Source organism: Buteo buteo, chromosome 3 (genome assembly GCF_964188355.1).
Source record: "Buteo buteo chromosome 3, bButBut1.hap1.1, whole genome shotgun sequence".
In the NCBI taxonomy this organism is placed as follows: Eukaryota; Metazoa; Chordata; class Aves; order Accipitriformes; family Accipitridae; genus Buteo; species Buteo buteo.
The window spans coordinates 13,682,657-13,708,865 of NC_134173.1; the positions used below are offsets into that span (position 1 = coordinate 13,682,657).

The following is a 26,209-nucleotide window of genomic DNA, read 5'->3' on the forward strand; positions in this document are numbered from 1 at the left end:
GCTTTTCTTTCAAAATGATCATTGATTAAGTATTCTAACAAAAAAATGTAATTATCTCAGAAAATTCCATCATTGCTTTTCCACTTCACCAATCATTTCCCCAGCTGAGGAGTGGAATAGTTCTCCCTTTTCAATAAAGCAAACTATTACAAGTATTGCCAGAGGAAGTGTGAGGTTCAAATAGTAAAATGTATTAAACATTTTTCTGAAAAAGATGTAAATCTTAATTGTAATTGGACAATTATTCCTTGTCACTTTTTAAATTTAATTCATTAAAGTAAAACAAAATTCATAGTCATACTTTCCATTAATTCCCCTCCTCCCCCCACTTATTAACAAAAGATTGCTGATTTTAAATTTCATTTTTGGCTGCAGCTACACTATACTGCACTGCACTGCTGGATTTGACGTAGTTCTGTACCTTCTTATGTATTGAGTGATGAGTCATACCTTAATATAGCTCACTCTAAAGCACTGTAATTATTATGTAATTTTGTCAATTATGTTACTATTGTTTCAGCTAAATTGTTGTATTAGGTGGAACAATATGCTTTAGAATATCTGCTAAAATTAACAGGCCCCAAATTCTGCTTGCTGAATTATTCCAGTAGCATCATAGAAGATAGCAGGACTACTTGAATGTTCGTCTATGCGGTTTTCTTTCCCTAATGCAAGGAAAATAGTTACAAAATTACCCAGCATAGTTCAATTTTCTTTTAAGTCAAAGATACTGTCTTCCAGAGGGTAAACATATTTAGAAGGTTCAAACAGCAACAGAACACAGTATTTCTGTAGCAAATAACCTGATAGCCAGGTATAAGTATCTATTGTAAATGCAAAGACAATGGATGAAATTTTACTATATCCACACGTACTTGTCTCTGAAAAGCGAGTTAAATTTGTATCTCTCATTTACTCTGTGGGCTTTTGCCATTTTCCTCCCCACCTCCACCAAAGGTTCTTTGCTTTAGATTTCATGTCCTTTTTGTTTCAAAGGGTTATGTATTATGGTTGAAAAGATGCTCATAGCACAATCTGCAGCTTATTCTGTCTAAAAAACTCTCAAGTGAAAAACAATTTCATGGACCATGTTTTATCCTCATTCTTTTTCTACTGATGTAAGGTGGATTTCTACACAGAGATCAATGCTGGTAAATTGCTATAGCAGCATAAATTATTCCAGACTTCAGATGGAATAGCTATATCTTTTCTTTTTCTTTTTTTTTTCGTTTTTTTCCCCCTTGCCTCCATAGATTTCAATTGGAAGCTCTGCAAATGATAGAGGTTTTCTAGGAATATGGGCCAAAATAAGAATATGATTAATCTGACAAGTGCAAACCAGCACTGCTGCCTCCTTGATCCCCAGTAACAGGAAGCAGTTCTCATTCCGCGTGATTACTTGACCAGTCCTTCATTATGTAGGCATGGATAAGGCTTGACATTTTGAGATCCGTTGTCCAAATGCGTGCAGTGGGGGGGTCACTGTCAACTCAGCAAAAAGAGTGATGGCTTTCAAAAGTGTATAAAAGAGCAGCATAGAGAGGAATTGCCTCCAGAAATTATTGCCTAAACCATCTAGATCCATCTTGGGTAGTGACAACTTATCAAATTAAATTATGAACAACAGAGAGAGCAGAAGAAAATTTTCAGCTAACCTCTCTTAAAGAGCATCAAGAAAATGATCCAAAGCAAAGACTCATTTGGAAACTATTGGTGTCTAGAGCAGCTGAACACTCAGGGGAGATGCAGTTCATCACATCCATCTCACTGGGCACAAGCCGCACACTCTGCCTCACTGCAGCTTGCATAAGAGGCTTCCTCCATCCCAGTGACAAGCACAACAGAGCCGTTTCTTTAGTACCAGCAATCTTTGATATTCCCCACCTGTGTGGTCCCCACCCACCCCTGAAATGTTCTTCAGCTGCCACTTTTGCATTCAGTATCTTAATGGAGGCTCTGGGTTTTTTTGATAAAGACAAGAAATGTGATGTTGAACGTGTGGCAAGGTTTTTAAAAATTTAGTAAGTAAATTTGACTGAATGGAAGCTGCAACCATTTGTTGTTATTTAAATGGTACCTAGAGAAGCAGGGCAAGAAATTATTTACTCTGTCTCCAGGGTGTACAAAACCAGCTAACTGGATGAAGTTGAAAAAAGGATCAATTAGGGAATCAGGAAAAATGTTCCAGTGAAGATCTATTAGTCTGTGCAAATGGAAAGAGCCCTGTCACCTGAGGCATTTTAAAACTAGCTTGGACTAAGTCCTAAAAAAAAAGAAATTATATAGAACAATCCCAAGGAATAGACTAATATTTTGCAATTACTAGAACATTTCTGTTTAGTAATTTCTTTGACTCCTTGGTATTGAAATGGTTGGAACTCCATCCACCAATGCAAAAGTCCAGTGGAGTTTCAACAGTCTCTCAGCAGGCTGGGGTTTCAGGCATCTTGAAACAAACATAATTCTCTTGCCATAAATTCTGTTCCATTTAAATAGATTATTTTTCAGAGCACCTTTCAGCACTCTAAAAGGTGAGATCTAGCAGAAGAAACAACTTTAATGACAAATCCAGAACTACACACAAAACCAACACAAACACACTCAGGAAGTGGTAAAACTACTGAAAATTATGCAAAACTGTTCCTTATTAAGAGGATAATTTAGGCTTTCATTTTTGTGATATTATAAATTATAGCGTTAAGCAAGATGTGGTTGAATGAAGCTGTATGTATGGTATAAACATCGACTATTTTAAATGTCAAAACTCTGGGTTAAGGGAAGAAGTCGTCTTTTTTGTTTATATTATTACAGCTAAATACCAGTAATAACCAAATACAATTTGGATGTAAAGTAAATTTGCAATCATTTTGTATACATGAGAGTTCATAAGCAAAACAAAACATACTTACTTTTTATGTACTATTTTATTTTTTATTGATAAATACTGACTAACTGTGATCATTTCTAAATGGAACTATCTGAACCTATGAAACCTTCATAAATGTATACAAACATTTTGTTGTGTTTTTGCAAATCTCATGTATAGAACAAAAAACATATCAGACTACAAGATTTTCAAGTTGCTGTGGTTCATTTTGAATGCAAATATGATTGGCTAGGGAAAGACACGTGAGACAAGTCACATGATAATTCTTTCTGGCTCTTGCTTTGTCATTCTTTAGGCCATTGAAAGGCTTACACCTGAAATTGCATTTTGCATCTCTGGGTGCTTGGACTCAATCCGTTACCCTCATTTTTCCTAAAAAGTTATGTCTCAAGAAGATTTTCCAAAATGGTGTTGAATCACTGTTTTGTGTAGAAAAACTCAAATATTACTTCAAGGAGACTTATTCTTGACAACCATTCTTTAAAATGAGTCAATTTTTTAGTGTAGACAAGGATTCAGACAGAGAGGATATGTTTATTTGAGCTTTCTTACTCAGCTAGAATAATCAGATTTCTGTTCATCCTGGTCCCTGATTTTGCAGGACAGTGGCTTAAGATAGCACATCATTACTTTCAGTTCCTTCACTTAGTAAAAGCCATCTGTGTTTTTATTTAGCCTCATTAATATAAAGGTCAGTCAGTAATGTTTTCTGTTCAACTGCCTGATAATGGAAAAAGAAAAAAAGCTTTACAGTCTTTCATGTCCCAAAAAATGGAGTGTAAAACACTGTCTAATCAGAATAACAGTACTTTTACATCCCCATTGCAGTGGTATAAGTAGCTGTAGAATGTCAGAGTAGTAGAATAATGACATCATCTATCTTGAGGAAAAAACCACACAACCCAAATTATTTCTAATTGGGGAATTTCTGTATTTTAGGACTGATGAAAAAATTAATGTGATTTATTAAATTCAATCACAATTCTAAACAACTTAGCTAAGGTACTGTCTAATCATTTTGCCATCTAATGTCCATGTCCTGCCTTGTGTGTATTTAAGGAAGGGGTATTTCCCAGGCATCTGGGACAGCTGAATACTTGTGGGAGCTTGCTCTCTTGCTTTTATTTATGTCTTTATTTATTTTTGTGTTCTCTTCTGAACTTTGTCTGATTGCTTCTAAGTTAACATCAGCAGTGACAACAACTTTTAACCAACTTGTAATCCAGTTAAGTTTTTTGAGAAACAATAAACAATCTCAGAGACATGCAACTTTGAGTCAATCTTTTTCCTTTGGGATCAGAGTTGGTTTGAAATTATGAGAAATTACTCATTATCACTCTTTGCTTAAAGTTTTGAGCCAGAACCTTCTGATTTTTTTTTTAAAGTGTGAATTTGTTTTATTTATTGAGATTTCTAGCCCTCAGCACTTCAAATTGTCATAACTTCCCTGAGTTATGAACTTTTAGTGTGTTCATACAAGTGCACAACAGTCAGGCATTTCATTGCTGTTTACAATCCATAGGGCATCTGGTCTTGTGAATGGGAAGGAATTTCACTGTAACATCTAGGATAATGCACTTGCATGTGACATTGAAAATTATGGTCAACTGCATAAATATTGTCTTTTCAATGGAATTTGGTTTGTGTTGTGCTGTTCTATAGGTTCCATTAACTTACAGGAACTGTAGGATTATGCCCAGAGTATTTCAGTACCATAAATGTGGGAATGTAATGGGATAATATGTTTATTTTAAATTTCAAGTAAAAAATAATTTCTTATGTGGAGCAAATGAGTATCTAAAAGATGTCACAGGATTCTCAGGTCCCATATTACCTCTTGTTATCACATACTTATATTTTTTCTTTCTACAATACAGAAAAGGCAACTGCAGAACTTCCTAGTTTAGAAATCCCTGCATGCTGGGAGTATCATATTACCAACAGAAAGAAGTTGAACACTTAAGTTCCTACCATGTTGAGCTTTGCTGTAAAAATAAGAGCAATAGAAATACAATATATAGTTTTAAGTATTCTAACATTGGAAGGAAGAAAGAAAAAAAAAAACAAACCCAAGAGCTGCATTAACTAGGGACATTAGAGTTGCATTTGTATTGACTGTGTATGAATATTGGAGTGAAGGGGCTCTCCAAGTCATGTAGTGTTGTCTCTCACACTGGGACTGCAAGCATCAAGTTTCCAACTCATCATAAATATTTAAATTCATATCCTTCTGTTGATTGATCTTAAAAGACTTTCAGGGTTGATTTTATTTGGTATTTTCTGCTTCAGCCATTGTTACGGAAGACCTGTTCCAGGATCCAAATTATTAGGAATGGTCTTCTGATTTCTTACCTAAAGTTATTCATAGCCAGCTTATGTCTTTGCCTTCTTATACCAATGTTACTTGTTAGCCTTGAAATGTCTTTTCTCACCAGGACTATACACCACTGCATCATGAGCTTTGAGATGGCAGTCAACTCTTTTTTAAGATGTCAGTTTGCTTGTCGACGCAAGTCAAATTCTTATACTGTCTTTTTACGCCATAGGCTCTTTGTTCCCCCTGCTATCAGTACCACCCCTCCTCTCTGCAAGAATCTCTTCTCTGTAACCATTCCACAACAAGTTAAACACAGACTTCTAGAGGAGGTTTACTAGGATATTGTACTGCAGTACAGGTATAAATAATTCTTTTCTACCTCCACCAGAAATAGCTTTCTTGTTATGTAGGTGATCTCAACAATAAAGGTGATTATGCTGTTGCATTGCTAAATATTATTTACAGAGGAACCACATTTCTCTGACAAAAAGTCTATCTTTGGAAGCACCTGGGAGGAACCTTTAGCAAGCTTAGGTGTGCATTCAAAAATAATACTAGAAAATCAATATTTTTAGATTAAGCTGTGTTTTTACACCACCATTGTCATAATTCTCAAAATAGTTTATATTACTACTTGTTAGAGAACAATTAAACAAAATCTTAGAGGCAGGAGAGGATTTTCCTTAAATATGGTCTTTTCTTCTGCTCTTTTCCCTAAGGATATACTTCTGGTTTTGTGCAAATACTACACTGAGTTAGCTTAACCTTAGGTCTGATATAGAGTGATTACCCTTTGCTTTAAACACTTGCAAAATGGGCAAATAACTAGTGAGCTCTGGACATTATCTTTCCCTATTAATTCTTGATTAAAACACTTGGAAATGGCAGAGCAGGGAAGATAATATGGAATTTGTACCAAACAGAACACCTGGGTAGTTGTCTTCCACATGTGTTTGGAAAAAACTTGTTTACAAAGAGAATTTTCACTACTAATATGCATATTCAGAATAGCACCTCCATAGTATCTTACTTGGTAGTTCTCATTCAAACATTTAACACCTATTTCTCCAGGGAGAAAATGAGGAACTTTGTGCCTCATATGTAATGAGTAAGGAGTTTCTGAATACTCTTCAAAGTTGTTCCAGATCATCTGACTTCCTTCTCTGGCAGGTTTTCTAATAGCTCTTACTGGGATGCACTTCTGGCTGATTGTGTTGTGGCCTCATCCTGGCAACACTGTTGTCTGTAATAGTTTCTCTTAGTGACCTTGGCGATGTGGATGTCTGCAGAGATTCTGCTGACATTGAAGCAATTCTTTTTCTTTACTTATCCATTCCTTAAGCCGTTGAATTTTCATCTTTATGTATTGTATCTACAGGTTTCTGAGGTGTTACGGGTATAGCCAATAAATCTTGACAATCACCTCAGTGCTTTTGTCTAATCAGCATGACTGTGGCCCTTCTATTAGACAGAGAAACTATTTTTTATTCTAGCCACAGAGTTGCAAGTGGTCTGATTCCTTAGCTGCCCATATAGAAAATGATGCTTTTATGTTAGATACAAAAGCACGTTTATATCACTTGTTTTCAGTCACCCATATTTGTTAATTTGATATTTGCATAAGTTCAAGTAACCGTGATTGTTGATTTTTTTTGTTATTGTCTGTTTAATGAAGTATTTCTTAATTCTAACGGCAATAAGTAAGGATCTTTGTTGACATATTTAGCTTCCCTTAACAGATTTTTTACTCTTTGAATAGTGCTTCTAGCTAATTCTCCTTAAACAAATGCACACAAACCCTTGTTAGAAAGCTCCCAGTCCTCTGTAACTAATAAAAAGAGCTCTTGCCCTATAATTAGTAGCTCTGATTCTGCACACTGTAGTCCTTGGAAAAGTCAGTCATGTTTCTGTTTCTAGAATTGAATATTTTTGTTGTATGCAATGGTTATCAAATTAGTAAATGTATCAAATTCAAAATACATCCTCTCTCAGCCTTTATTGTGTATACTTACCAACTGTTTATCATTGGTTGATTTTCTGAGGGTACTATTCATATTTTTTGTAAAGAGGTCAATCCAGAGAGTCATTTGCTTAGCAGTACTGAGGTGAATGTTCTTGAATATTGTTTTCTATATTTGTAGCTCTAGTAGGTGTACGGTGTCCCCTTAATATATCTTCTGTGATATTGATGGCTATGACCAATGTTGATTTGTTTACTGTCTGTTGAGACATGCAGACTATGTTACTCTTTCAGATATCACATTTGAGCTTCTTTGGTGCTCAGGTCCAAAAGTAAGATCATGCTTTGATACAAATTTTGTCCTAACTATTTTGTAAATAATTTTTTAGCTGGCCCATTGAAGTATCTATCCCTTTGATCTGTCTTCTCTTTCTCTCTTATTATGTGATATCAAAGAGCCTGCAATCTTTAATATCATACTGCTCTCATGGGCTAGAGAAATACTATTGTGCGTAGTCTTTTCCATGTGGGGATAGAGAAATACTATCAGGCATAGTCTTTTCTGTGTGGGGATAGAGAAATACTATCATGCATAGTCCTCTCCATGTGAGAAGCAGAAATACAAGAATTTCTGAGAGGTAGATGTCATCTGTATGGGTAATTCTAACCAATGTGTGTATTGGTAGACACAAACCTCGTGGAAAATCAAGAGCTTGAATCAAGCCTCTGAACACCTGGACTTACTCCTATCTGTTTTTTTCCCTTTCTCTCTTTCACTCTCTCTCTGTACAATTGCAACCTACCTCAAGCTACCAACAAGCTCTTTTACCATATATATCTTTGCCTTATACATACACTAAGGAGTTATGAACAAACCTCATCTCAGTAACGTTAACTGATTTTATGTATACAATAAATGCAGGTATGTTATCCTAAAAAATATTATGACAAATTGAGGAAGTGAGAAGTTCAATTTTTTAAGTTCAAGTCCAATCTTAAAAGAATCCAATCTTTAAAACATGAAAATCTGTAATGAAGAGGTATATAATGGTAATAATGGGTTCATGCAAGAGTCACCTGCTTATTGTCAGTATTGTTTAATGTTTGTGAATGCTGAGAAGATTAAAGCGTTTTTTCCTTATAATATTAATTCACATTATGTAGCGATATTCCTTTAAAATCTCATAAGTAACATATTCTTCTGGTCAGCAGGGTAAGGTTAACAAAAAGTTCAGTCAGCAAATAAAGGATGTCACAAGTGTCTGACATCCCTATTTAAAGTTTCAGAATTTGCTAGCCTCCTGTGGTCTGTTTCTATAATGTCAAATAATGTAATTTACACTGTATCTTAGGTATTTTATTAGTTAGCTGTGAAATAATAATTAAAAAAAAAATTGTCACATAATTTTCATTCCTGCAAATCTTTGAAATCATCTTTACATGCAGAATGCCACTAGCACAGCTACAGTTTTTCTTTTGTTTGGGAAAGCCAGTAAGTCATTTTTGTTCAATCTATGTTCAATGTGTAGATATTTTCAATTTGCACATGTTTTTTATTGTGGCAAGTCCAAATGCTAGGTGTCTTTATTTTTTTCTCTGCAAAACCTGTTCATTTCACTAAGGCCCTTGAGCCAAATAAGAATAACAGCTACTATAACACTGTAATCCATCAAAAATCTCTGAAATTACTTTCTGATATGCCCAAGGATAATTCCAAAGAACAGTTGCTTAAGCCTACTATACTCAAATACTGCACTGACAAGCCACTAGATCTAGTCCCAGTTTAGCAAAGAACTTCAGGAAGCCTACATTTAAGCATGTGCCTAAATCTGGGCAGTCTCTAGGCTTGGGTACTTACTTAAAGGTAAGTACATTTAAATAATGTCCTCTACCTTTTCATCTATTGAACTAAGTAAAAATGAAATATTTGTTTATTTTGGAGAACTGAACTATTATTTCTTCAACTCCTTTCATGAATTAAAAACTATTTTACTACCTTTACACAAATTATGTGGTAGATATATATCAATTCAGTGTTTGTCTGTTTGAACAACATCACACTAATATAGCCTTAAGTAGGTTCAACTTATTCACTAACTACCAATTTTCACGTGTTTTCATATTCTGTTACAGTAAGTTGACTTTTTATTGGAGTTAGAACATCATGGTTAGTGATTTGTCTGTCTTCCTGTGCTATTTTTTCCTCTAGATATTCTTGACCCTAAAAAATCACCTTGGAATTGCCTGAAATGAAATTATTTTCTGTATGTAAAAACGTATAATTTTCTTCAATCATACTTAGAACAGAATTCATTCAGATAAGTTTTTGGTCCGACTCAGTTTGTCAATCAGGTTTACAAGTTGTAAAATGAAGTTATACTAGTTCTGCAACCATTTGCAATGAGTACTGGTTCCACTCTTTGGATTTTAAATTTTAAATGTAAAATAAAGTTTCCAGTAGGTTTTTACTACATTCCCACTACTTAAACTTGTGGTAGTCCATCCATTGCCAGATGGGCTTTTTAAAATAAAAATGGATCAGTACTTAAGGATATTTTTTTTAAAAGGACAATTATTTATTGATAAGAAAAAAGGCATGTGATTTTTTTTGTGTTATGATGTGTTCTTTTCTCTAAAATTGGAAGTTAAGCTCCCAGACAAAATCTCCACAAACAAAAGGTACCTAGGGAAAGCCAAGACGCTCTTTAGTATCTTGCTCTTTCTGCAAAATCTCATCTCCTCTCTCTAGCTGATTTTGGAACTCGGTAGAAGTCAGGACCGAGGAGTAGTAGCCTTTATCGCACACCTTTCTAATAATGAAGAAACTCAGATCTCTCGAGCTTGAGCTAGCTCAGCTGCAGATCTTCCAAAGAATGGTGTCTGTCTTCCACGCTGTATGTTGGCAGCAGCTATGACTATTTATCACTAGTTTATTTACTCCTACTACTCATTCATTTATTCAGCAATCTGCAGACATTTAAAAGAGCCTACATTCTCTGTTCATTTATTTTCTCAATTCATTTAGGACCAAGCCTAAAGACATTTAGGTGGTGAGACATCTGTTGAAATAAACAACCATTTAAGCAAAAGAACTGGATTTAGGAAGACTCAAATTTAATAAGTTTATTTTCTTTGTGGACCTGCACTTCATTATCTTTCAATTACATTTTTCATATTTGTATTGTCTGCCTTTCCTTTCCCATTTAGGTAAAAAAAACCCCAAACAACAAATAAACCCCAAACTTGATTGATTGTTAGAAATTACATTCTATTAATAAAAATGTGATCTTTTTAGTTTATTGCTCTAAGGAAATATTTAAAACCACTTTCAAAACTTGCATTTATAATTACTGAACAAAGACTACAGGATTCCTTAAGCCCTCTTGTCTTCCTAAAGTTTTAATGTTTTTTCCCAAAGGGGTTTTGCTGTAGCCCAGTGTTTATTTAACTAATATAATCTGATGCATAAAAGCATTACCTACAACTTCATACAATACAAGAAAGATTTCAGCTAAACAGACCAAATTCTTCTCTGGTTTAAGAATGAGACTTCTATTCATACCAATGAAGTTGGATGCACGGTCAGGCAGGTTGGGTTTAGTCTTGTACTCTGGTCTGCCATGATATATCCAATCTGATTCAAGAGTGCTTTGCAATAGTATGGACATACAGTCTAATTGAGAACCTTTCATTAAAAAGATGCTAGTCATTCTTAATCAAACCAGGTAACATTACTGTTAGCAAAATTGCTTCTGCCCTTAGAGAGCAATTCTCAAGACAGACATTTTTTGTTTCTTATTAAAAATGCATGATATAATAAATACCACAAATATTCAAGTACACAAATATCTTTTGAAATTGAGAGATCCAGTGCCCTCAAATTAATCTTGCTCTGAAGGCTCTTCTTGATTATGTCAAATGCACATTGTTTACATGATCACAGCATAGTGTGCAATTCACTAGGTAAATGAGTGCCTGACATTCGTGTTTCCTCAAATAGATTTGTAGAGGAAATTTAACTTCAGTGAGACAAAATGTTTTGGTCTATGCTACACAGTCTAAAATGGACTTTCAGTTAATTTTTTTTTTTTTTAATGTTTAAAGTGGTGAGATCTACCAAACAATTGAGAATGCCATCGAAAGGAATAAATTAATTGCAAAATTGTGAAAATAAGTAAGCAAATGCTTTTGATCAATGTTTTTAAAATATTGCTTCAGAGATCGTTACACATCAGAGATGTAGAAAGTTTATTTGAATACCTTGATGTCAAAAGGTATGTAATATCCAGTAATTTGTGTTAAGAAAGATTGCTTGAGTCCTGAGTAAGATGCTGAGAACAGAATTGCCAAATATTTTCTGAGATTTCAGATTCAAATAAACTGATGTCTGTGGCACATCCATTATTAAAAATTTGTACTAGAGTGACAGAGGCAGGCAGCGTGAAATGTGTTATTCTAGTCACACATCAGTCCCCTAGATGACACCGAGAAGCCGGAAGATGTTGTGTAACAGGACTTACAAACATCATTTGCCAGATGTTATCTGATAGTTGAAGCTCAAGAGACAATGTTATCAAATCTGCCGGTTGCAGTATGTGGGTTAATAAAAGATTGTATGATACCACTTCTTGTTTTCCCTTGATTTTTTTTCTTTTTTTCTTTCCTGTAGCTCATTTCTCAACTCTAGGTGAAAATCAATATTAAAAGAGAATGCAGAAAATTATTATTAAAAATATTTTGTTCTATAATGCTGATTTCATTATGTGGATTAGACAGTTGGTTATTAACTGCTACCAGCTACAAAGTCCATATTGAAATTATATAAAATAAGTTTACAGGTTGTTTTTTTTTTAATAAAAGGCATACTGGTTTAGTAGTTTAAAAATCAGATTTGGGTAATTTCAATCTCTGTAATTGTATGTGCTCTCCCCACAAGAATAATTTGTAGCATTAATATAGTTGTTTGTATTGCAGAATATTGCATATCAGTGATAGTCCAATATACATATAAATCAATGATTTACCAAGTACTTTTAAATGAAAGGTTTTATTTATATTTGATTTTTATTATTTTTTTTTATCACTAGAGCTTTAAATGACTCTTTCAAATCAAGCTAGGAAAAATCCTGCTCTTTGGCAGTCAAAAACTTGATCTGGTCAAATTAAATTTAATTATTGCCTGCTGCTTGGATAAGCGGCTGACCCATACTTAAAAATCCCGAGTGCTGTGACTGACCATCATGTTTGACCTGCTGGGGCTGAAAGTGAAAACTGTCCTGATACCTCATTTCTTCTAAATATTGCCACATCAGTAGAAGAACTGGGCAATCTCTAATCAACACCCACTTTGCTGTTCTTTTCCCAGTCTCTTCAGCCAGTTAATGGCAACATTGGCTATTGTATAAAGTAGGCATAAGGACTTATGAACACTGCCTTTCCAAAGTGTGATTCACTGAATCACAATGTCTTTTTCATGGTGAATGTGATGCAAAAAAACCAGTTTTCATTCCCTGTATGAGGCTGAGCCAGTCAATCAATGTCATGCTCAATAAATCAATTGCTAAATTCAACTCAGATTGTGGGCCTAAACCTGCTTCTGTTAGAATCAATATTAAAACTGTGAGTAAATCCAGTGGAAATCAGATAGTTGCTTCAGACTGGTAGCTTTTGAATAGAGGAGAAAAACTGCAAATCTGTCAAATTCCATGGAAATTATAATTTTTAATCTAAATTCCCATGTTATGGTAATAGAATTAAAAATTTACTAATCTATACTGAATATAATCCCTTTGAGGGATAGCTGGATCTGGAGTTTCTGGGGTGAGGAAAAGTCAGTGGTAACTGAGTTTTTATAGACATGCATCTAACTGTATTCAAACTCTAGGTTACAGACCTCCAGTTATCCACAGAGCCATTTGTTTGCTGATGTTCATGACAAACCAGTTTGAAAATTGGTTAGTGAACACAGAGCACATGGCATAAATGATATGCAAAGAGGACTGAGGATCCATTAGAAGGATCTTGTTTAAAGAAAAAGTTAAAAAGGTTGAAAACAACACCCTTTGATTTAGAATTTATCATCCTGGTGATTTTTTTCATGTGAGCATGCAGCAAAACATGTCTTACTGTTACTGATGAGCAACAATCTTTATTCATTAATTCAAGGGGAAACCATTTGGAGCTAGGGTTGGTATGAATTATGTTTATTTTATTCAAATACATAGTAAAGCATACAGTAGGATTTTCCTCATCAAAATAATAGAAGTCCCAGCTGACCTAGTGCCTTTTTTCTAACAGACTAAATCTACTCTAGGTCAGTATTGGCAATTAATCATGGTTTGAACTGTTCTCTGGCACTTTTAATTGCATGAAATTGGAGAAAAACAATCTATTTGAACAAAAGGGAATGTCACCCTCATGAAGCTGTAACCAACAGGAAGCAGATGAACACTAAGGCCAAAAACCTAGCTGTAAAGCTTTACTTAACCAAAAATTTATAAAAATTATTTCCTCCCATAATCTCAGGAGAAGTTGAATTTCATAATACTGGAAAGAGTGGAAGGGTTATTGCTCCCTTCCCATATATTATTTATATCCTTTAAATATCTGAATGTTATCTTGCATAATAAAATGTAAAATTCATAAGTTTGTGGGTAATTTAAGTAGCAATTCACAGTTTAACACAGAGTTATCTTCTTTCTGACAACTGGACTATACTGAAACTCTTCCTCAGAGAAAACTGCTACCCTATGCTGTTAAAAAAGATGAAGAAACAAAAGAAAGTGCAACAACATCTCCAAGGAAGCACCACAGTATACTCTGTAGCTAAAGCTGATGAAAACCTCTCTTCTCATTCTGTAGAGAGGGCTTTGTACATTTGGGAAAACTGCTGAGGCCAACAGCTCAGTACTCCCTGAAAGGACAATTTCTAGGCAGGAAACCTAGAAGTAGCAGAATGAGAAGGAAAGCTCTGGTGTCACTGAAAGCTATACTGCCATGGATGCTAAAAGGACAGGACAGAAGACTTATTTTTCCCACAGTTGTTTCTGGGACTTGGTGTTGATATGCCTTCCTCAGCAATTCATCGAGCTATGTGGCTTTTAGAATTCCTTTTCTTGCTCACTGAAAGTGTCTGTGGTGGGAACATATAATTACCACTAGAGTTGACAATTTGGTTTAACAAATGAATTTCACTCTTCCTTTGATATGTTGTAGGGTTTTTTAGTTTTTCCTTTAAAAGAAAGCATTCAGGTTCCAGTGGGGATGAAAACCTAGAATTCTCCCTTTGATCCTAAACACCAACAGATTTCTACTCTGGATATAGAATAAATTTGAAAACATCCTGTGACATTGGCTTTTGGAATCTTACAAAGACTTTGTAATAGGAAAGCACTACAACATAATTCATCCAATAACTTTCAAATATCTAGCAGTTGCACAGTAAACTAATGAATGACTTTTTGTCTACAGCTATTTCACTTGTTTCCACTCTAAGGATCATATTTTCTGGAGTATTGTGTCAGGTTCATCTTTTTCTGGTATCTTACAAGGCCAGATGATTAAGCAATCAGTTGTTTTTATAAACAAAACTCAGTTCCCTTCCAGTGCTCTCTGACATGGTTATTCACTTTAGCGAACGATCACCTGGTCCTTTGCTAGGTTGTAAGAGAAAAATATTTGGAGGCGGTGCAAGAAATCTTTTGTTAAAGTGGACGGCAATATGGAAACATGGACGCATGCATGTGGAAACTAGAGGAGATATTTGACCTTCTCATGTGAGATGCAGTTATCTTCAAAAAGATGCCAATAGCATACATGCCGTAGCTGGCATGGGCAGCTGCAGCAGGGGAATGTTAGGAGGTGTAAAAACTATGTTGATATTTCTGTTTGTATTGGAAATGTGTCTTAATGTGCAGTCAACTACAGGTTATTCAGTACTATATGAAATAGCACAAATAATATATTCTGTTGACTATAATAGCTGAAAAAAGATGCAGCTCTTCAAAAGAATTGGGAACACTGCAGTGAATGTATTCATTCTGTTGAATGTTCTGAGGTAAAACTAGGAGAAAGCATTTCTCCTATGATAAAATAACAAAGGTTACTTTATATCACCAAGTTATTCCTATAAGTTCCCTCTCTCCTGGGAAGTCCACTCTATGGACTGATACAGCATGAATGGCCTCTCTGAAAAGGATATGCAGATTTAACACTCAATGGTAGCAAGCAATAACCATGTATATATTGATTCAATCTGAAGAAGTAACGCCTAGCAACCAGTTGTGGCCAAACCCTCTGGATAGTTTCCCCTACGCTTCTGCCATGAACTTAAAGTGTCATTTCCTTGGGCTGAGCTAGGAGTCATCTCTAGCAAACCAGTGAGACAAATCCTGAGCCTTAGTAGTATGGCGCTGAAATTGCATGACTAGGCTGTACTTAGTATTCAACATAATTCAGGAAAAGCTCCATAGCACTTTATGTTGCACATCTTTCTTCCTAGTCAAGTTCAGAGACTGTTAGTCAATCACAGGAAGCCACTGGGATAATTTCCTGGGGGGGACGCACACAAGGTGCTGCCCTTGATAGTCAGTCCTGGTGGTCCGGTCAGCTGCACTGTCGCAGCAAGGCTGTATTGCTCAGATAAAGTGGCTCCTGAGCTTGTTCCGTCTTGTTTCACCCATTTCCAGGCAACTGGCCAATAAAGGTATATGCAGCCCCAGAAATATTTGTCATAGGATCATTTTTTTCTTTGTTTCCACACACCGTGTGGTGCATAAGGGGAATATGATGCCTAACTGGAGCACTCAGCTGCTAGTGTAAATATTTAACATAATAAAAATGATGTCACATAATCCCACACATATCATCAAGGCTCCCAGACTTCCTCTTTCCACTCAGCAGCCTGAGTATGACACTGTTGCCCATTCTTGCTCTCCTTTCTCACTAGGTCGGTTCCAAGAAGCACTTCTTACTTCTGGGATTTAGGTGCACATATCAAATAGTCCAAACACCGTTTGAGGATGAGACCCAGGCTCTCGTGAGTCCTCTTACCTTCTAACATGGTTCCAACCCATACAGAATTTACACTAGAGCAAGAACCTACTCTAAACAGTTTACAGAGTAGACTCGGGAGGCAAGCAGGCTAAGATCTCAAAGCCTGCCATTTTGTGCATGAAAGGACAAATCTAGCTGCAACCTCTGTAATCGTGTGGTCTGTTCCAGTCATTCAGGCACTTCTTGTCTGCCCAGTTTGACCAGTATTAGCAAGAAGTTGTGCAAAGACATGGAATTTCTTTTTCTGATGATATTGCTTTTTCATCTCCAAATGGATGTTAAAGAAACAAGTATTAACTTTTGGTATACAAATATCTGGCTATTGCTTAAACTTGCAGTATATCTCATCTTAATGAGGTCATAGCTGTGCAGGTTTTAAATCAGTATGATATATTCATTACACTATAAAGACACCTCGATTGTGAGTATGAGCTGAGATTAGTAAAAGTGACAAAGAAAAAAAAAATCATTTTAGAAATCACACTTCTGCACTTCTGGGCAGCAGTTTGTGTTATTTCAACAATATATGGAATCTGGTTAAAGTAACTAGAGCAAGTTGACTGTATTTTTCTAAATAGGATTTTGCTTCACCTACTGCTTGCAGCATTCATTTATAAAATTTCTTCCTAAGACAAATAGTAGCTTTAGTGTACTTTACTGTGAGTTAGATCACCAAAAGCAAGACAAAGTAGTGTCTCCTTATGGACCTACATTCTCAAAAACAGTTTCTCAAACTACTTCTCCAGAGTACAAATCTTTTTGCTTTATTTGTGTTTATATGGCTTCTTGTTGATCTAATAACAGGTAGAACTGCAAGGTGAAACAGCAAGAGTCATATTCACTTCTACATTTGCACTTATCACCTTTGAATTCTTTCATGACTGTGCTAAGGAGTGAAAAATTTGAGAAGCATTGGTTTAGTTTATAAATATGTAGCCTCCAAAATAGCTGCCCTTGCTCACAATATTGTCTTAAAAGAAAGAACATAGAAAACAAAGAGCAAATACAGTACATACTATTGCCAGCTATAACTATTATAGAACTGTTTTTCAGGGTGTCTAGCAAACTATGGTCTTTCTTTGAAGATCCTTTGGTATCTTTAATACAGATACAGATGTATCAACAAGACTACAGACCTGAAAAATTCATCAGAACAAATTTCATTTTTGGCTAACAAGACAATAATTTGTGTGGTTTTGCACATCTATTTCACTTAGGATTTTTTTACTTAGTACTTTTCCTTTACTCTCTCCAGCAGAATAGCTAAGTCCCCTTTGTCTGTACACCTCACAAAAATGTTTATTTATAGAAATATTTTTCTATTTTAGAATTGCTTTAGTGATTCTTCGAGCAGATTTTTATGCTTTTAAAATCTTGTGGTCATCATCTTCCAGCATTTTTACTTTATCATCAAATACTAGGAGGCAACCACATAAAATACCTTAGAATAACCCTGCTGTTCTGTACTGAGTTCTGCAAGCTTTGCTTTTACAGAGAATTATATTTCACCCCTCAAGAGGGCAAGACTGGTTTAGGCTTCCAGAAATCATTGTAAAAGAACCTGACTTCATAAACTTGAAAATAAATAACTGGAGGCTTGCTGAATAGTGCAATTGTCTTTACTTTTCCATGAGCATTTACAGGTAAAATCAGGTCTCTAATAAGTTCTATGACAGAGAACTACGTGCATGTGTTAAATTTCTTAAATATTGATAGATAGAAGTTGAAAACCTATTTCTAGTCATTCAAAGACAGGAAAATGAAAAGATGTATCTACAGCTATCTGTTCAATGAATAAAAATGGACAGTTTCCCTATTTATCATTGGGAAATATGGTTTCTACATATTGTGACTACTTTGTGTATATATCCATTTAAAAAGGAGGGTTTTGTATTCACAAACAGCAAAAACTCCTTTATGTTTCAAACATCAACCCTTTGTAGTGTATACTTTGATCAAAAAATTTCTTCATTTCTCATCTATAGAAGAAAAGAAAGCAAAATACCTCAAAATTTAATCACAACCAGGTCTCATATCTGCACCAGGATTTTGCAGTACACATTTCCTTCATCTTGACTTATGACCATACAGCAATTGCTCATATTCTTCACTGTATATACTGTATTTCAGATATAAAAAATTCTCTGTAATTAAGTATATTCTAGTCCACGTATGCTAAGGAACATACCAGCTTGATCTTCCATTTTTTGAAAGAGATATTGAAACTTTTGTTGACTTAAATCATTTGACTTCCAAGAGTGAGATATCTATTATTTCTATCAGTACAAGCAACAGGTTTGACATTGACAGTGTAAGAAAGTGTCCAAACGAACCTTATGTGAAAAGCTAAAGAAACTGATGAATAAAATGTGAGAGGTTTTCTCACAAATTTGTGCATTGGAAAGAAAATACCGTAATTTTTCTGTATGACTTAAAATTACTTTTAAAAGCGTTGCGGAATCTATCTTTGAAGACAATTTCAATAATTTGATAGCTGTAGATTTTTTATTCCAAATTTGATCTTTTAAAATAGATTTGTAATAATAAGTACCAGTGGAATATCTTGTTGCTAGTAATTAGTTTGAACTTTATGCATTTTCCCTGTTTCTATTGGATACTATCTACCTGTCTCTTACAGAAATCACTTAAGTAATAGAATTTTAAACAATTTCACCTTCTGTGCAAGTGACTTAAATTGAGAGAGTGCATGCAAACCTGTATGCATAGGTGGGTAAATAAGTTTCTGAGTGGATATGCCACAGCTGGGCAACCATATAAGATGCTGCAGTTTACTTGTAAACAAGGTCATTTATGTAAATAAATACATTCTTCTTCTTTTTGAAGAGTTAATCCAGTTAACCTAAAATCCCCTTTTACTTTACAATTTTCTTTATTTCAAAAGATTTTTGAGCAATCAGGTGCCCTAACTCATTATAATTGTCCTCCTGGTTTTGCAATAAACTCCCTGCTTGCCAGCTGCTTAGAAAAGCCAGACTTGTGGTATGTTAACAGTGAAAATAAAAATAAAGAAATGTAGCATGGTTTCCATGGGCCAGGTATAGAATAGATCCCATAGTCAGCATTCAAAACTTTAGAGGCTCCCATGAAGACCTAGTGGATCCATTTGAAACCAGTCCTAAATATTACACGTTTCTCCAGGTTGGATATATATGTTCACAGGACTCAAAGGAAATCCCACCAAAACAAGTCTGTATTGTGATAGATTTGTCTAACCTCTGCTACTACCTTAAATTTGTCTTTCGACTAGTTATTTCAATATTAGCCAATTCTGGTGTTTAGTTATTACAGAATCACAAGATGTCTGGGGTTAGAAGGGACTTCTGGAGGTCATCATGTCCAACCTCCTTTTCAAGCAGGGTCACCTAAAGACTCTTGCCCAGGACCATGTCCAGATGGCTTTTGAGTATCTCCAAGGATGGAGAATCCACAACCACACTGGGCAACCTGTTCTGGTGCTCAGTCACCCTCACAGTGGAAAACTGTTTCCTGGTGTTCAGACGGAACCTCCTATGTTTCAGTTTGTGCCCATTGCCTCTTGTCCCATCACTGGATACCACTGAAAAGAGTCTGGCTCCATCCTCTTTGCACCCTCCATTCAGGTTTATATAGACATTGGTAGGATCATCTCTGGCCCTTCTCTTCTCCAGGCTGAATAGTCCCAGCTCACTCAGCCTTTCCTCATATGAGAGACCTTCAGTCCCTTAATCAGCTTCATGACCCTTTGCTGGACTGTCTCTAGTAGCTCCATATTGCTTTTGTACTGGGCAGCCCAGAACTGGAGCCAGCACTCCAGATGTGGCCTTACTAGTGCCAAGTAGAGGGGAAGGATCACCTCCCTCAACCTGTTGGCAGCACTCTTCCTAATGCAGCCCAGGATACTGGTGGTCTTATTTGCCGCAAGGCTACATTGTCGGCTCATGTTCAACTCAGTGTCCACCAGGACCCCCAGGTCCTTTTCTGCAAAGCTGCTTTCCAGCTGGGTGGCCCCCAGCATATACTGGTGCCAGGGGTTGTTTCTCCCCAAGTGAAGGTATTTGCACTTTCCCTCATTGAACTTCATGAGGCTGCTGTCAGCCCATTTCTCCAGCCTGTCGAGGTCCCTCTGGATGGCAGCACAACCCTCTGGTATATCAGCCACCCCTCCCAGTTTTGTGTCGTGCTTGATGATGGTACACTCTGTTCCATCATCCAGATCATTAATGAAGACATTAAACAGGATTGGACCCCCTATTGACCCTTTGGGTACACCACTCATTACTGGCCTCCAGCTGGACCTGGTTGTTCAGCCAGTTTCCAGTCCACCTCACTGTCTGCTCATCCACTGCATTTTTTTAATGGTTAAGGAAATTACAGATTATTGCCATTTTCTCCTTAGGCCACTCTAAAATTTCTCATTCTGCTCATTTGCCTGTAACTCTAAATAACCTGGCACAGATTTTTGCATCTCATAAGAAGTTTCAGATGTAATTCTGTGTTTCACAGAGACTTTACAGAAAAGCCAAAAGTAACTGAACATTGCAGGAATCTGTTATTTGTGGAATAGGTTGTAATATATCACCAAAGGGAATTTCTGGATATTATTTTATTGGTTTTGGTTGGTTTTAAAAGAGATGTTCAATGCTTCAGGAAAGAGCCACAGAACTTCTTTTGGATGCAAGGTCTTCCATTTATATAACCTTTACACATTTTCTCATTTCTTATGAAAATTCCTGGGTTTCTTTACACATATTTCATTTCCCCATTAAGGAGATTCCCATAAAAATATGTACATGTCTCGCATTCCCCTCAAGGCCAATTGCCTCCTATTTTTCTCTCTCATTATAGGTGATCAACCTTATTTTTCACAGCAAAATCTTCCTGTCTTGGGAGGTTTTCCTAATGGGAACATGATTTTCATCAGGACTATCTGTCTATCGGAAAATCTAGCCAGTCAGTGTTTAGATATCATGAAAAGGGTTCTGACTCAGCCAGACTGATAATAACAATTTGATTGAATTACATACAGAAGAGCTGCTAAAGTATAATCTGTTTAATGGTAGACTATTTAAAAACCAAACATTTGCTGGGTAAATAGGCTTAAAGATGGCAGAATTTTCAGCATCTCGGATAAGACGTTATTTACAGATTGTTGTTTTTATTATAATAATATTGGTATACTATTCATGTTTAATGAAGGGTGTCAGGTGACATAGATTTTATTTCACTATCCCTCTTGAGAAGTTGAAAGATCGCAAAAAAGATTATTTTTCAAAACTGAGCAAGATCTACCATATGTCTAGAATTTTAACAGATTGTACACATCTATGTGCATTGTTACCAATGTTACTGTATTGTTAACAAATGAGAACATACTTTCAGAATTGTTTTGTGGGTCAAATTGCATGGTCTAGATTATCCTTCAGTCTGGATTCTTGCTACCAGTGGTCCTTTATATAAGAACTCCTTTGTCGTGGTTTAACTTGAGCCAGCAACTAAGCACCACACAGCTGCTCACTCACTCCCCCCCACCCACCCAGTGTGATGGGGGAGAAAAGTGGGAAAAGAAGTAAAACTCATGGGCTGAGATAAGAATGGTTTAATAGAACAGAAAAGAAGAAACTAATAATGATAGTGATAACACTAATAAAATGACAACAGTAATAATGAAAGGATTGGAATGTACAAATGATGCACAGGGCAATTGCTCACCACCCACCAATCGACACCCAGCTAGTCCCCAAGCAGGGATCCCCCGCCCCCACTCCCCCCAGTTCCTAAACTAGATGGGACGTCCCATGGTATGGAATACTCTGTTGGCCAGTTTGGGTCAGGTGCCCTGGCTGTGTCCCGTGCCAACTTCTTGTGTCCCTCCAGCTTTCTCTCTGGCTGGGCTTGAGAAGCTGAAAAATCCTTGACTTTAGTCTAAACATTACTTAGCAACAACTGAAACATCAGTGTTATCAACATTCTTCACATACTGAACTCAAAACACAGCACTGTACCAGCTACTAGGAAGACAATTAACTCTATCCCAGCTGAAACCAGGACATCCTTCTATGGGAGAAATCCTGTCAGGAGCTTTTTCTCCTTCTTTCCACCTCTGTACTTTGTTAACGTGGGGGAGTGTTTTCAGTAAATCAGACTGATCCTTGCAAACTCAGCAAAAGGAAGATAGGTAATGGTTACACTAGACACAGTTTGGATGTTAATTTGGACCAGTAGTCAAAGTAGGTTTCCTTTAAGTATCTTGCTGTCAGCACTAGATATCAACATCTGAGTACATTAACTGCAATATTTAATTATACTTAGTGTTGCTGGTTATCATATCTATCTACTGATCTACAAAACTGCTTAGCAATTAATGCTAATTATATTTGCAGTCCCTTAAGTTCATGAGTATTTACTCACGATTTATATTCTGCAACTGTAAAAGATAACCGGGAAGAACAACAGCAGCCTGGTTATAGAGGGACAGTTTAAAAAAGTGATTTTGCAACTCCAATTTTTTAAGTCAACACATTCTGCCTCTTCAGGTTAAAATGGCTGATCTTGCTTATAGAGCACTAGACTTTTCCAGGATATTATTTGGTTATGATTCTTATTATCCTGACTCAACTAAGGCTAGAGGGGAACAGCAGTTTTTGTGGTGGGTTGGGTTTGGGTTTTTTTTTTTCATTTGATGCATTTCCTACTTCCAAACTTTCTCTTAATTGTTTTGTTTATAGCTTTTTCTGCACTGACCTAATCCTGAAACAATAAGATCAGTTCCATGAGTAGACTACATGCCTCACACTCTACCTTGGTTTTCATCTTGTCCAATCCTTTTGAGGCCTGGGCACTATGTTTGTGGCTCAGGAGAAGCTTAATGCAGAGTGTTTGTATATAGGTGTTTATCGTTGATTTCAGAAGACCAGATCCTATCAACTTTCCAGAAAAAAAGTAAAGGCCAGCAGATTTCTCTTGAGTTTTGGTTTTTTTGTTTGTTTGTTTTTTCTCTCCTGAAAATGAGAAAAACAGTGCAGAACATTCATTTTAGGCAGAAAAGCAATGCAAGTGATAAAAACCATCCAGACAAGACCAGTCTGTTCTGAAGAAATCATCTTCTCTTGAAATACTTTAGCCTCTTTCACATTTCTGGTTTTGGGCAGTACCTTCAAACTGGGCCAAATTTTGTGAAATGATGGTTTGTCTGTGGATAGTTGTCTACTGAAGCATATGTCTAAGACGAAACTGATTTCACCTATGTGTTATATCTGGCTGTAAAAGCATGATACAAAGCATCTCAGGCAGTAAATATAATCATGCTTATCTGATTGAAAATAGCACATGTATTACACTTATTACCTGGTTAGCACAATGGTAAAACCTTATGGCATTTATTCCAGGAAGGCCAAATGGATGCTTCTGTCAAAGAAAGTGTCTCCTCTTTGTCAATAGGGATGGCAGAATATTCATAAACACAGAATGAAATTTAGATTTCTGTAGTTAAGTTGCATGTTATACTGCAAAATGCAAAATAGGCAAAAGGATTCTGAATGGATCTGTAAATATATCCTCTTTCATTAGACTGATGTATTAAAATATCATGTGGTTAGCTGTGTGATGTTCTTGCTTGCTAGTGTATGCAGAACTATTTTTGAACTCACTCTTCTGAAAGAGAGAGATAGAGAAAAGTAGGATTTTGTAACAGAAAAAAAAGAACTTGGTATGATAGTATCAATAATTTCTGCATTAATAGTGTGTTGCCATAGTTTTGAAACATTTCTCATTTCCAAGAAATGTATGTATAATTATATCACTGAAGTGCATTGTCAAATTTTAGCACATTGACATTATAGCCAAGATATTGAACAAAACTAATTTTCTCTTTCTCAATTTTTAAGATCCAGATTTTAAGGACCTTGGCATTTTGAAACCATTGCCAGGTTGGTATGTTGTTTTGGTTTTTTTTTAACTTGGAGGCCTTTGCACTCTGCTGTAGAAAATATTTTTGTTTGCTGTTCAGGTTTCATTTTTTCTGGTATTTTGTTATTCAGTTTGTGAGTTTGAGATGGGAGGACCTGAAGGAATTGTGGAATCTGTACAAATTGTCAAAGAAGGAAAAGCTTCTGAAACTGAAGCAGTAGACTGTAAATGGTACATCCGAGCACCACCCCGATCCAAGGTCAGTCCTTCATCCACTTGCTGATTTGCCATTTAATTTAAGAAATTGACTTTTCTAATATGTTGTGCATTTCTTAGTACAGTCAGATCTTGTTTAATAACTTTACAGCTTGAACTTGTAAACTATTTTCTTCCTTCTGCTGTGGAAGGGTAATTTGTCACCTCAGCCAAAATAACCTTCTTTCTCTATAAATAATGATGTGGGCAGCGTTAATGTGCTTTTTGTGCCATAAGTAATTTTCTTAAATTCATCTTTAATTTTGCTCATATTTTTAAAGAATCAATGTGTTTTCTTAAGTGGGAGGTAATCTTATCACTTTAGTTTTCAATATATTTCAAATACCTCATATAGAGACTACTAAGGGAACACTGCTGGCTTCCTAAGGTCTTCATTGTTTCTCATCTGGGAACTGTGAAAATGGAGCCAAGGTAAATTCACATTCCTGTGTATGAGACCTTTAGTTCCTTTGGTTTAGAGCCACAGACAAAAAGAGATAGTGTTCTCATTTCTCTCCCACCACAGTCAGCAAGCCATGCCTTTGTAACAAACAGGAGAGGGTTGCAATGAATTTAACAATTCTTTTCTTGGATTATCTTTGAGTTCCTCTCTTATCCGTGGCTTATCAGTTATTATATGGATTAATTGTTGCTGGCTACATTACTGTTTCTCCTCTCTTTGCAATTGGAACAGCTTTGTGTCTTCCACCTACTTTCATTCACTGAGTTAAAGACAACTCCATATTATATTTATTTCTAGATGTCTTTTATTGGACAGGAAAGGTTTTACAAGGTAGGATTTATATATCCAATAATCTCTGCCATCTTTAAAGAGATAAGGGGGTTTTTGTGTAATCTCAGAGCAGACTGTACTGAATATATCTAACTGTTTCAGCATTTGGTATTGAATAAGGAGGAGGAAGGGTTTCCAGAAGAGAAAAAGTCATTAGTATCAGCATTTTTCTATTGTGAACGTTTAGGAGTGTAGTTGAATAGTTGGCTCATAAAGACTACAGATAAATTATTTCCAGAATATACTTTAATCTCTTTTTTTTTTTAAACTTTTGGATAAATTCGATATTCATAGAGGTTTTCAATTAAGTAGATGAGTTTCCCACTTTGCTGCAGTAAGTAGCTATAGACATGAAATGACTGAACTGATGAATTATTATTGCATATGTTATTTACTTAGGTATTAATAGAAAGAAAACAGGTAAACACAAAACTAGAATTGTGCTTATTAGAATCAGTACAACTAAATAAGCCAATAAAATTGTCCTATAGTCTTAATTTCAGTTTATGCTTGGTTAGTCAGATAATGTCATTGTGATATTCTTACTTGACTAAAGTTCTGTACGATTCAAAGTCCTGCTAGAAATATTTATTTACCTGTAGGATTTATCCACATTTCAGTCCTGATGTAAAAATACAAATTGTGTAGCTGCATGACCGTAAACACAGTGTGTAACAGAAGAATGCCACACTACCACTGTTAATAGAGGATTAAAGACTGTTTCGTTCTTCATGAACTTCTGTACCTGCATTTAGTTGTGTATACCAAGAAGTGTGTACCAGCTGAAGAGCATCTGGAAGGGAGAGTGATGAGAGAGTTCTAGAAAACCTGTGGAAACACTGGAAGTTATTTAATGTCATCTAGAAGATTTTGTGAAGGAGCATGATACCAGATAATAAAAGGCTTGTACAATGAGGAAGGAATACTGTGTTGTCCATGTCTATGGGATAAGCCATGGTCCTGCACTCCAAAAGAAAGATTCAGGTTAGATACTAGGGAAGAAAATTTCAAACAGCAGGGAGAGGATTAGGAATGATT

General features: G+C 35.8%; 1 protein-coding gene across 1 annotated transcript in view; it reads left to right on the forward strand.

Annotated features, from left to right (window-relative positions):
• The window catches only part of NETO1 (neuropilin and tolloid like 1), a 68,007-nt gene that overhangs the window by 14,789 nt on the left and 27,009 nt on the right, over positions 1-26,209 (forward strand). The window contains exons 5-6 of the mRNA XM_075024290.1: positions 24,102-24,143; positions 24,255-24,382. Coding sequence (XP_074880391.1) covers positions 24,102-24,143; positions 24,255-24,382 — 170 coding nt within the window. The remainder of the gene's footprint in view (positions 1-24,101; positions 24,144-24,254; positions 24,383-26,209) is intronic.